General features: G+C 47.3%; 1 protein-coding gene across 6 annotated transcripts in view; it reads left to right on the top strand.

The window, feature by feature from the left end:
* The window catches only part of LOC139264489 (cytoplasmic dynein 1 intermediate chain 1), a 532,713-nt gene that overhangs the window by 463,493 nt on the left and 55,388 nt on the right, over positions 1-13,832 (top strand). For all 6 annotated transcript variants that reach the window (XM_070881048.1, XM_070881047.1, XM_070881049.1 and 3 more), the window contains one exon: positions 1,429-1,562. In XM_070881048.1, coding sequence (XP_070737149.1) covers positions 1,429-1,562 — 134 coding nt within the window. The remainder of the gene's footprint in view (positions 1-1,428; positions 1,563-13,832) is intronic.

Genomic DNA, 13,832 nt, shown 5'->3' on the forward strand with positions numbered 1-13,832 from the left:
CTTTCGGTGGTGCTGGTATAAATTCCATACTCTTCTTCCAGAGGTTGAGCAGCTTCATCTTCATCTGTGTCGGAGCCCCGGTGATCAGCCAACTCTTCAGTGACGTGGTGAGTAAAGCTTTTTCTGCACATTCTCTGAAGGTGCCCTTTCTCTTTGCAACCTTTGCATGTATAGGCTTTATAGCGGCACTGGTGGGCCCTGTAGTTTGCTCCACGGGGCCAGCCGGTTTGCCCCATGTGGCGGACTCAGGGTTGTAGGACTCGGGGCAGCATTTCTGCCTTTAGAAGTAGCCATTCGGTGCACTGCGTTCATCGTGGGTCCTGGGTCAGTATTCGCCTGGAGTCGCCGTAGGCCTGGCTCACTTTAATTGCTTTTTGTGATGTCCACAGAGAACAATTTGTGGAGGAGGCCCTCGTGGCCGATTCCGATGACAAATATGTCCCTTAATGCTTCATTAAAGTGGTCGCCAACATCACATGGTGCAGCCAGTCTTCTTAAATGTGCAGCATACTTAGTAATTTCTTGGCCTTTGGGTCGCCGGTAAGTGTAGAACCGGTGCCTGGCTGTGAGGATGCTTTCTTTTGGTTTTAGTTGCTCCTGTATTAGTGTTACAAGTTCCTCATAGCTCTTGGTGGTTGTCTTCGCTGGGGCTAGCAAGTCCCCGAAGAGACAATGGATGGTGGGCCCACAACTGCTAAGCAGGATGGCCCTGCGCTTGTTCGGTTGTGTAGCTGGTGTGTTCCCATCCAGGTCATTGGCAATGAAGAAATGGTCCAATCTTTCTTCAAAAGCGTCCCAATCTTCCCCATCGGTGAATTGTTGAAAGTTGCTGAGATTCGACATGCTGTGCGTGTAGTTCGTGACCTCACCGCCAGTTATTATGTATGTAGGCACCTTGTTAATGACTCCACGAGGCAGGAGTATGGTACTCAAACTGTGTAGACTGTAGTCCTTTATTTGCAGCTCCTCGAGTCAGGATACCTAGAGGTGAGCTCTTGTATACTGGGTTACCTGCAGTGTGCAGGTAACCCTTAGGTCTCCAGCAGCAGCACCCTCTGGTGTACAGGTAAGGTGTGTACAGTGTAAAGGTACATTCAGTGTTACAGACAACATATAACAATACAAGCATGCATACATAACGCTCAGCACCCCCGGATTAGGGAAGGAAAATCCGTCTCAATTCCTGCCCTTGATTACTATTCAAGAACCCCAACTAGAAGTGAACCAGTGTAGATGTCTGATGAGGACAATCCAAGATGCGCCATGGTTATACAGCTTCCCAATGCTTCCTGTGACATCTCACACATGAATACAGTGTGATGGGTGCCTTCCATAAAGTAAAGTAAAGTCTTTAGGAGAGAGAAATTGAGCAGAGGAAAAAAAAACTTATGGCTATATGCTAACTTTTTTTTCTTTTTTATTAACTAGGAGAATATGGAGCTGGTTTACAACAAGTCAAAGCCTGTGGCTGTCACTAGCATGGCTTTCCCAACAGGAGATGTCAACAATTTTGTTGTAGGCAGTGAAGAGGGTATAGTTTATACTGCATGTCGGCATGGCAGGTAATGTTTATAACTATTTAATGTTTTATATGCAACATAGTTGAGTGCAATGGGGTTGCTGAAAATTAATGTATTCATCAAGAACAAATTTGGAATATGTATTGTGTAACAACAGTTTTTGATGAAGTTTAACAAACCTGCCCCTCAATTTTTTTAGAAACTAATCCTTTTGCCGACCAGACACTTGGGACTTGTTACCTAATAACTATAAGAGCAATATGCTGGAATATCAGAATGCTTAGTATTAACATTAAATATAACCATTACTTACATTTATATAATGTCTTTAAATCAATATGCCCCAACACACTTTATAGTTAGAAGCCAGACCCGAGAAGGAATTGGAGTTTGAATTGGAAGAAGGACCCAAAAGTGCAGTTGAAGAGGAATGTTTCGAAGAAGAATGAAGCAGGGCTTCATTTGGGGAAAATTCCAGAGTGTGGAAATAAGATGATTGAAAGTTCTGACAACAATGGTAGAGCATAGGGAAGTGGGAATGAAGAGCGGACCAGAGATGGAAAAGTCGAAGGTGTGAGCAGAGTTGTAGGGCTGGAGGAAGTTACAGAGGAAGGGTGAGTGAGGAGGAGGCTATGAAGCTATTTGTTGATGAGGACAAGGATTTTACAGTTGATGCACTCTGGGATGCTGAGCTGCTGAATTTTGACAAAGTGAGCATGACCTCAGATGGATTAAGATATGGAAGGTAGAGATCTGGGCTCAATTTTCCCGGCTCATTTGCGCCGTTTTTCTGGCACGTGCCTTTTTTTTTGGTGTATTTATTTTTTCCAAAGTTTCCCCCTCCAATCTGCACAGGCGTAACTGACTTAGTTACGATTTTTCTAGACCAGTTTTTTTTGACGTTCCCTCATGTCTGCACGGTTTTTAGAATTTTTCACAGTTTGGCCAAAATGTTTCCTTCTAGGTCGGCGCATCTGGCCACTCCCGAAAAACCTTCTGGGCACTTAAGAAAACCAGCACACATTGACAAATCGGCGCTGAAAGACGCCATTATTTTTAATCGATTTTGGAGGGAGTCAAGAACACTAAAAATCAATAATAAAGTTCAACTTTTTTTGCCTGTCAACGTAGTAACTGGAAGTTTGTTGGATTTCAAAAGGTTTCTCTTTTTTTTACTCACTCACACGCCATCAACCAACGACTTAAGGCAAGCCTGGAGGCTCATAGCTTTGGCCACCAGAATCGGCCCCGCACCCGGACATGGGCTCGGGGCTCGGTTGGAAAACAAGGCCGGGCTGGTGGTTGAGGGGAGAGAGCAAGGTGCCGATCGGAAGGCTTCTGCAGACTGAGCCCGGGGAACGAGGTGCCGATCGAAAGGCTCTGAAGACTGCAATGAGTAGCGGGGTGGGGTGGGGGCGGGAGAGAGAGAAGGGGAGAAGTCACAAGACTGCAGTTAGTTAAGGGGGGGGGGGGATGGGTGGGGAGAGAGGAGAAGTCACAAGACCTTGGGTGGGGTCCATCCATACAGACCTTGGGGAAAGAGAACTGTGAACCTATCCTGCCTGCTTTCCTGCCGTTTTGAGCTGCTTTCAAAGGTAAAATATAAGTATGGGGGCAATACTGACAATGCCATGCCTTGTGCGAGCCTTCTGTATCATGGTGCTACATTGGAGATAATTGATTCGACATCATCGCATCAGGAACATCAGAACCCGTAGGGTGCTGGGCAGGAGGCCTTACCCACGTCGGGTATATCGAGACAGGCGTTCGTACCTGCACCTGAGTGATGCAGACTGTGTCAGAAGGCTGCATTTCCGCAAAGAAGTTGTAACACAGATCTGTGAGTTGGTCAAACAGACCTGCAACCTAGAAACATCAGGAGGACTGCTTTGTCAGTTGAAGTGAAGGTTACAGCTGCACTTTCATTCTATGCCTCTGGCTCACTTCAAGCTACAACTGTGGGGATATGTGCGCCACCTCAACATGCAACACATGTCTGCATTTGCCAGGTGACAGCTGCACTGTATGCACAGAGGAATTACTTCATAAAGTTCCCCATGATCGCCCAAGCAATGCATGACAGGGCTGTGGGCTTCTCCAGGATTGCTGGCTTCCCAAAGGTACAGGGCTGCATTGATTGTACCCACATCGCCTTGCGCGCACCTTTGGAGGAATCCGAGATGTACAGGAACAGAAAAGGCTTCCACTCCATTAATGTACAGCTTGTGTGTGACGACATGCATCGCATCATGTCAGTCAATGCAAGATACCCTGGGAGCACCTATGATGCGTTCATACTACACGACAGTGTTATATCTGCCATGTTTCAGCAGCAGCAGCCAGAAGGGCAGAGTTGGCTACTGGGAGACAAAGGGTACGCCTTTCCACCTGGCTCATGACGCCCCTACGCGTAACCCGGACGGAAGCTGACAGTAAATACAACATATTGCACATTGTGACACTCAGCATCATAGAGAGGACCATTAGCATCTTGAAACAGCATTTCTGATGCCTGGACCATTCCGGAGGCTACTTGCTGTACTCCCCTGAGATTGTCGGTCAATTCACTGTTGTGTGCTGCATGCTGCATAACTTAGCCATCATGAGGCAGCAGCAGCTGATAGTGGAAGACCCACCTGCGGTGAGAGTGGCTGATGATAATGATGCGGAAGATGCAGATGACGAGCAGGAGGAGGACGAGGAAAGCATGCAAGTGCCTGAGGCCGGAGCATGTCGGCAGATGAGGGCGGGCCATCATGCCCCTTTACAATTGCTCGAGTCTTGCGTGAGCAGCTCATCATGAATGCTTTACTGCTGCCTGAGGGTTCAGCGACAACTATCCCACATGGACATGTTTACTCTTTGGAGCTGTTCCGTAATGTTATGTTGTGTTAATGGAACAAATGATGAAAATTATTCTTGTTTACTTCAAAAGTTGTTTTAATAATCGAACAAATAATGGAAATGATTCAGTTTTAATGTAAAATATATTTTATTCAAAAGTTTAACATAGTTCTTTTTGTACTTAACTTTAATAAAATTATTCTTGCATCAAACTTTATTTTAAGATCACTTTTTAAGATCACTTAAAAACTTTAAGATCATTTACAAACTTTTAAACTTGTAAATTTCCATATCTTACAAAAAACTTTTAATTTGAGAACAGTAACAACAATAACAACAACAGCAGAAAAGAAAGGCTGCACCCATCTCTCCACGACTGCCCGCTGCACTTAGTCTTGGATACTCCACCACCCCGGCCCGCAGGCGTTGGCACAGTGTTTCCGGGCTTGGTACCAAACTTATTCTTTCTAAGATCTCAGGCAGAGTGCGCACCTGTTGAGTGGGGTGGGGTGAGGCGTTGGTGGCAGGTGTTAAGTTAGTGGACCCGGTTTTGGGCTCTTCAGAGATTGGTCTGGTGATTGCAGTGGGAGTGGCAGTTGATTCTGTCAATGGGCACGGGGTCTGGGCGTGTTCCCTTATTGCAGCAGCTATCTCCACCATGTCGTCTCTCATGCGCCCTGACAGTGTCTCAACTACCCGCAACATTCCCTCCCTCATGGTCAGTGACAATGTTTGCATTACCTCTGACATTCCCTCCCTCATGGTCACCATTCCCTCATTGATGGTCCTGGACATCGTTCCCATTTCTCGTGTCATTGCTTTTACTTCTCCCGACTGTCCCGCTACCTCATCACTCACCCCCATTGATGGCGTCCAGGAGTGATCGGGTAAGGTCAATGCTCTCAGCACTCAATTACATCATCTGAACCACATCTGTTAGATCTTGCACCTCAGGAGAGCGTGGTCGAGCTCTCCTTCCCCTCTTCCCCATGGGTGTGGCTCGCACCCCAACACTGGGACCCGCAACCTCGGAAGGTGGGACCCTGGGTGTGCCTCGCTGCACCCCAACACTGGGACCCACAAACTGGGAAGGTGGGAAACCATGGAATGTCCCACCAGCACTCAAACCGCGTGTCACTGAAGGGGCTGTCACATCAATGAGCGGCACCTCCTCCAAAGTAGTAATACAGTGTGGGTTTCCTCCAGCTCCATCCCTTCCCCTTCCCCCTCATCCCCATGTTCTTGGTCTGAAGGGTTGGATTCAAAGATGTTATCCTGTTCAGGCTGGTCCTCGTCTGAATTTTCATCTGAATTTTCTTCTACATTGTCAGGGTCGGCCTCAAGTTCTGCAAAATATAACAGAACACGGATAAATGGTTAGCAGCAGAGGAGGGGGCAGGGTGGGTGGCATGAATAGGCTCACAAAGCGCAGGCTAGGCAGCAGGCTGATTTGAAGGACCACGATGAATGATAGCACATTGCATCAACTGAAGCGTAGCTGACCGAGATATTCCCAGGAATTGAAGCATAGCTAGCCTGCGGAGTACTTAACATTTAGCAAAGCTAGGCTGTGGAATTTGCAGGACTTACCCTCTCCCTCGAGTGTGAGCCCAGCTTGTGCAGTGGTGATTGCTTTTTTCCAGGCAGGACCCATCAAAGCAGCGACCCTCTTTTCCAAGGGTGTCAGTGGGTGCAGATTTGCAGGGCCTCCTCCTATTCGGGTTCTTTCTCGTTTGTTGTGTGCCACTTTCCTCTGCAAAGATGAAAACATAACTTTTTAAGAGAGGGTGTCTTTCTGCTCGGTGGGACATATACAGCTGGTTACATTTACAATTGCAATTGCATTGAATAAATGAAAATATTACTTACACTAAATACTTTACCAAGCTCCGGCCACTTCTTTTTACACTGGCTTCCAGATCTCGTGGTGGTCACCATTGCGCAATAATCTTATGCAACTTGGTTCCAGCATTTCTTCATTTCTTTAGGTGGAATTTTTATGTGACCTCTGCTGGTGTCCAGCTCCTGCCATCTGTTCTCAATCACAGTAACTAGTGCCTCCACTTCTTCCTGTAAGAAATTCTTGGGGCTAGACTTTCCACTTTGCTGGCTATCGTCCAAAAAATGGGCGATGTTCCAGCCTTGGCGATGTGTCAGCCTTCATGATCGCTGGCACATCGCCCATTTTTTGGTTCGCGACTTTCGGCTCAGCGATAGCCCAACAATTTTTAATGGGTGAAGCGATGTGAACCAGGCCCAGCGATGTGGAAGGCAAAGCTTACCTCGCAACGGCCTTCTGCGCATGCGATTTTTTGTTGTTGTTGTGGTGAACAGATTTTTCCCGTGTTTCAGGTGGTCAGGGGTCATTCACACATGCGCAGAAGGCAAAGGGAGGGGGAGAGAGAGAGAGAGAGAGAGAGAGAGAGAGACAGGAGGAAAGCAGGAAAAGCACAGCAGTGAAGAAAAGAGATTATAGATACACAGATTAGTAAAAAAAAAAGAGATCAAAACTGATAGACAGACAGACATAGTTGAGAAATAGTTGATAAACAGTTGATAAAAAAAATTTATATAAAGATATTAAAAAAAAACAGAAAATGTCTTCATCTGGCAGTGATGTGGAGGGGGTGAGGTGCAAGGCAAGGCCTTTTTCAGACAAGGCCAACGAGGCCCTCGTCCAGGAGATACATACCCGGTGGGCCCAATTTACCCGGGGTGGGCGTGGGAAACCTCCACCCCAGGTCGACAGGAAGCTGTGGGCCGAGATTGCGGACGTCGTCTCCTCGGCGTCCCATGAGGTGAGGGGGCCCGACCAGTGCCGGAAGCGCTGGAACAGCCTTGTTGCTTTGTCAAGAGTAAGTAGAGATTTTATATTTTATTGATGAAAATTGTAATTATAATTATAATAGTAAATCTCCTGGATTGAATTTAATTTTGTTATTCTTACATACGTAAACATCTCTCTGGCTCCTGTCAGTTACACAGGGACCCAGCATGAACTGGGGGAGAGCCACCCTTGCTCACTGTCTGTCCTGGGACACTTTGGGACATTAGCTCCGATCATTGCCAAGTTCAATGGGGATTGTATTATAGAAAGATGTAGCTCCTAAACATGCCGATCTTTGTTATATCCGTGCATAAATTGTGGATTCTATTTGCATGTACCGTTGGAAACTGTTGTCTTTCCATGATATTACCTCGTCAATTAGCTAATGCCATGCTCTTCTCACATTTGCAGAAGAAGATATCGAACAGCCGTTCGGAGCAGAAGCGCTCCGGAGGGGCCCCTGCTCAGCTGTCACAATTACCGGACCTAAAAGAACAAGCCGCGGCACTTGTAGGTAACCACAGTCACTCGGCCACCACCCTTGGTGTTGCGGAACCCTCACATGCGTCACGTGAGTAATGTGTCAAGCTATTTTAAAGTAATGTAACGTCATTTAATTATAATGCAATATACGAATGATGTCATGTTATGCATGCAGCCTCTGTGCTACTCTTAGGTTGACAACATAAGAACTAAGATCAGAGGAAGGCTATCTGTCCCCTTCTCTGTCCACTCCCCATAAACCCTCACTCCCTTATCATTCTGTCCATCTCCGACTGATCCAGCCTCCATAGCTCTCTGGGGCAGTGAAATCCACATAGATGTACTACCATATGATGCATTAATATGTAACGTCTCTCGGTAACATTTATTGTAGCAGTGCTGCTCCTCCTATGTATGCCAGCGCAGCGCAATGTGTACCCTTCTGTTCTAATAAGCTCAATTGTGTTTTGAAGGTCAATCACCAGAGGCGCAAAGGGAGGCCGCACCGGCACCTGCACCGTTGCAGGTGTCATTCATCATGGGTGGTGAAGAGGAGACTACAAAACCAGAGGAAAAAGAAGTTATGGAAGAAACGGAGGAGGATGCCCCGTTCATCCCACTGATAGTGGAACCTGCGGCCACTTTGTTGATTTCGACCGAAGAGGTACCGGGACAAAACGGCGTGCAGCGGGCGACACCAAGGCGTTTTAGAGTGCACACGCCGACCCCACGAAGGTCGGTCAGCGAGTTGAGCACATGCCTCCTCAGGCCGATTGGATAGAGGGCTTGATCACACTGAGCGAGGAGATTGTCACGATTAGTCGCGAGCATCTCCAGGTGTTCGTGGTGTTCACGAGGAACATGTCCCGAGTGTGTGCTGTGCAAGCGGAGGTTTCACAGCAGACGCTCTTGGAGATGTGTGCGCAGACCGCCTCAATTTATGCCTTATGGCATGCGTTATTGGCGGGACACGGCACTGAACCCCAAGGTGCCGCTGTCTTACACACCATGAGCACCAGCACACAAGCGAGTCAGGAGGAAGCACTTCCGTCTGATTCGGAAGACGATGCCCCAGCTTCGTCTTCCCCTCCAACACCCCCCCGCCCCAACAGCTGATGGCACCACCATCACCCCCACTACGGCAAGAAGTCTTGCCATTGCCCGCTACGTGCCAGACTCGTCTCGGTACCCGGGGACCAAAACGGGTGGGTAGGGCTAGGCCACGGGGTTTGTACATGACCTGGAGGGAAACGTGGCCACAGGTAGGGAGGGGGATGTTTTATTGCTGTTATTGTTATTGTTATTTCTTGTTTTTTAAATTTATTGTTGGGGGTGGGTGGGGGAGGGTTTACAGTTGACGTTAAATTGTTAAATTATTTACAAATTTTACAATTGTTGTGCAGTGTCTTCTAATAACATAAATTAAGTTAAAACATTAATGCAACTGTTGTACAACAATGGCCAGGCCAGACTAAACAAGGATAAAATGTAACTCAACGCAAATGCAACTTATCTAACTGTAACTGTAACTGTCCCCAATGTAAGTTCATGCAAAGCGTTCATTTATGAGCTGTTAGCGCAACAGCTTTGCAACCGCGTAACTCTCACAGGGTTTCTCCAGTCTTCCTTGGCGGGGGGGGAGCTAGGACCATGGATTCATCGCCAGGTTGATTGTCCTCCTCGAGGTCCTCACCAGCCTCCTCCTGCTCCTCGTCGTCTGCCTCTTTCGCCTCCACTCCTTCCTGAGGTGGACCTGCAGCCCCATGTGGCAATTATTGTCCTCTCTTTATAGTTAGGTTATGCAACATGCAGCACATCGCAATAAACTCAGCGACCTGGTCTGGGTGGTATTATAGGCTTCCTCCAGAGTGGTCCAGGCATCTAAAGCGCTGCTTGAGCACTACAATTGTCTTTTCAACGAAATTGCGTGTGGCTTTCGTTGTAACGCTTCTCGGCTTCTATCGGGGGATTACGCAGGGGTGTCATGAGCCAGCTGGCAAGGCCATATCCTTTATCCCCCAGCATTCAACCATGACCTTCTGGCTGACTCAAACAGGTCTGAGATAGTGCTCTCACGCAGAATGCGCGCATCATGGATGTTGCCTGGAAATGTAGCATTAACTTCCATGATGATTTGGTTGTGGTTGACAATGTGCTGTACATTCAGGGAGTGGAATCCCTTTCGGTTACAAAATACCGTGTTCAGGGCGATGTGCGTGCAGTCTATTGCTCCCTGCACCTTGGGGAAGTTTGTTATTCGTGAGAAGCCCAAAGCCCTCTTGGTCTGTGCCTCCCTGGTCATAGGGAAGGTTATAAAGTCCATCCTGTGAGCGTAAAGGGCTTGTGTCACCTGTCGAATGGAGCAATGTGTGGCATGCTGAGAGATACCACAGATGTCACCAGCTGAAACCTGAAAGGAGCCCAATGCGTAGAAGAATAGTGCCGCAGTAACCTTTACCTCAATGGGCAGTGTGGTCCTGATGGTGCTGGTAGGCTGCAGATCCCCCTTGATGAGCTGGCATATTTCATCGATGACCTCCTTCTGGAAGCGTCGCCTCCTAAGGCATGCATTTTGAGGTAAGATTGCTTTTTCCTGTACGTTCGTTGGGTGTAAGATCTCCTCCTCCACCTCCACATTAGCCTGCCGACTCTTCGATTGGCCCCTTCACTTAACTCAACTTCAGATGCCAACATGTGAGCAGTTACAAGTAATGGTAGAGAAGCTACAGGCCCCATCACTATCACTATTATCACTATCACTGTTGTTATAAATGCCCTTGGTACTAAAAAAAATAAATAAATATACATATAAATATAAGTATAAATGTGAGTGGATCTATCAGTAAAAGGCCCTTAAAATTATAAGCCCCTTGTTTAAGCTGCCTCCTTACTTCCTCCGACGTTCAAAATGGCATCCGTAGTGCCGAGTTCTGTGAGGAAGGCCAGGTAAAAGCAGCTTTTCTCCAGCGATGTTCTCGGCGAGCGATCAGCCCGGCGATGTGTGGGCAATGTGTCGAAAGTTGCGCTGGGCGATGTGTGGGCGATCACCTTGGCGATGTGACCCGAAAGTTGGGCCGGCAATTTTCCGGCAATGTTCCAGCCCAACTTTCCACTTTTTCATCAAAATGGGCGATAGCCTGCCATTTTGGGCAATATATGGGCACTAGCCCAGCGATCTGGTGTGGAAAGTCTAGCCCTTGGTCCTTGCACCGCATTGCATCTTGTACTCCTGCAGCTTTGATTTTTCGAATCCTCTCGCACAGCACTCCTTCTCATACACACAACTGGCTCTTTAAAAATGGCCGATTGCCAACGTGGAGCTGTACTGTGCATGTGCATCCATTGCAACGACGTCGGAAACATAATTTTTCTTTCTGCGCATGCGCAGAAAGTGCGGCATCATTTTTCGACGCAGACAGCAGGCTCCACCCCCACGAGGCGACTGGACACGCTGCGCGCCGCCAAATTCGAATTATAGATCGGGAAAATTTTGGCAAATTATTTCCAGTGCATTTCTGGCCTAGAAAAACGGGTGCAACTCTGGCAATATGCCAGAAAACAGGCTTGGACAAAATTGAGCTCCTGGTATGTAGGGTGGAGTCTGGGAGCCTGCCAAGGAGGGTGTTGGAAAAGTTGTTTCTGGAGCAGAAAAAATAATAAATGAGGGTTTCATTAGTAGTGGGAGTGCATTATGGACAGAGATGGGAGATATTTTGGAGGTGAAAGTAGGCGATCTTGGTGATGGTTTAGACATGGGGTTCAAAAGGACACCAAAGCTACATACCATTGAAGTGAAATTTAGCATGAATCCTTCAGGAGGGGACAGAAAGTTTGGATGTGTGGGCTAAAAAGGATGGCTTCATTGCTGAGCTGTAGAAAGTTCTGGTTCATCCATAATCACCGATAGAGGAAACGTAGGTACATAATGAGCCACTGGATACAATTTAGATCCCATGGATATGCTCACCTTATAACTAAGCTGTGTAGCTGCAAGTGAGTTATTGGCAGCACCAGTGGAATACGGATCGTGACTTTTCATTAGTTTTTGTTTATAACATACACACTGTAAATAAAGAGGGTGTCAATTTTAAATAGGAAATGAATTGCAGTATGCATTATGGAGTTGTTTTGATGTGAATTATTTCCTCAATTTTATCAGTTATCAATTGTGTTATCGCCACAATATATATTAAAGCAATCATGGACACAACATTGCTTTTGAAAGAGTAAAATACATTCAACATTTTTTCCATTTGGAGGGAAATGGCAATATTATTCTGCTTTTCATAGAAAAATAATGATGCGTCACCATTTCTTGTACAGCATTTATTGAATAATATCAGAACCATTAATTTTCTACTGTAGATTAATGAATAGTACATTATTTGGAAAATCATTCGATATCTTAATTTACCTGTGGTGTTTGAGGTGACAATCCAGGAGTCACAAAGATGGAGAGGATAGCTAGCAGTCATTGTTGTGCCAATGTCAGTGTATGTTTGAGTTTGCGTGTATGTATTGGCACATGCGGCGGAGCCTGGTCTCCAGTCGTCTTGGATCCCCTTGCCACTGGACCAAGACCTTGCTCCTTCAAGCCCGTGTGGTGGCTGGTGTGCAACGGCCTCCCCATGTTAAAAGAATTCATACACAGGCATCTTCCACTGTTTAAAATGAGTTAATCAGTCACCTGAGTACTCATTTTTAGTGTGGAAGCAAGTCATCCTCGACTGCCTATGATATGATGATGTTATATAGGTACAGCGTCGAGAATCCGGAAGCCTCGGGACTGAAGCTGCAAATGGATTCTGTGTATTTCCGGACTTTGGAACGTCTTTCCGACGTCCTGAGTCCAGAAACGCCTGGGCCAAGCAGCGGATCGGCCCAGATGCCTCCAGCATCAATAGCGAAAGCAGCACAAGCAGAGCGCTCCAATGTTTTAAAAGACACATCGAAACACAGAAAGTAAAGCAGACGGAGAACGGGAGCGTACTCACAGTACCTAGGTAGGGGAGGGGTTGGACGGCCTCGGGGGCGGGGGTGTCGGCCCGAGGCGAGGACGAGGTCGGCGGCCAGAGGCTGGGGTCCGGAATCCGGAACATTTTCCGATTCTGGACGACCCCGCCACGGATCGTCCGGATTGCGGAACTCCATACTGTACCTGTAGTATGATTTGGGTTAACTATTTTGAGAAACCCACTTTGGCTCCCCCATGCCAATGTTTTAAATCCCAGGGATGGAGTCATTAACATAATAGGGGTGGGCACGCACACTGGTAGTAGCACAAGAAGGGTTCCATTCTGAATGGATTGAGCGAGCAGCTCCCTACCCTTTTCTCCTTGGCCTAAGCTATGGTACTTTCGCATGGTAACAGTGGTTCATACTGAGCAAAAAAAATTGGGAGAGCGCTCATATTTTAAAGAATAGGATCTTAGCTACAGTATTTACATCAGCATGTGCTGGAATAACCATCATCATCATCGGCACTTCCTCGAAATCAAGGAAGGAAGACTTGCTTCCACTCTAAAAGTGAGTTCTCAAGTGACTGTACAGTCCAATACAGGAATTACAGTCTCTGTCACAGGTGGGACAAACAGTGGTTGAAGGAAAGGGTGGGTGGGGAGTCTGGTTTGCCGCTGCACCAGGCCAGCATTGAAGCACTGACCACACTTGATCAGCTCCGCTGGGCAGGCCACATAGTTCGCATGCCAGACACGAGACTCCCAAAGCAAGCACTCTACTTGGAACTCGTCCATGGCAAACAAGCCAAACAGGCTCCTAACCCACCCTTCCCCTCAACCACAGTCTGTCCCACCTGTGACCGAGACTGTGGTTCTTGCATTGGACTGTACAGCCACTTAAGAATTTATGCTAAGAGTGGAAGCAAGTCTTCCTTGATTCCGAGGGACTGCCTATGATGATGAGGGTGGGGAGTCTGGTTTGCCGCATGCTCCTTCCGCTGTCTGTGCTTGTTTTCTGCATGCTCTCAGCGACGAGACTCTAGGTGCTCAACGCCCTCCTGGATGCTCTTCCTCCACTTAGGGCGGTCTTGGGCCAGGGATTCCCAGGTGTTGGTGGGTATCCATGAAATGTTTCTTCTGCACATCTGGGGCTCGCTTGCCATGTAGGAGTTCAGAGTAGAGCGCTTGCTTTTATGAGTC

Source organism: Pristiophorus japonicus, chromosome 5 (genome assembly GCF_044704955.1).
Source record: "Pristiophorus japonicus isolate sPriJap1 chromosome 5, sPriJap1.hap1, whole genome shotgun sequence".
NCBI classification, from domain to species: domain Eukaryota; kingdom Metazoa; phylum Chordata; class Chondrichthyes; family Pristiophoridae; genus Pristiophorus; species Pristiophorus japonicus.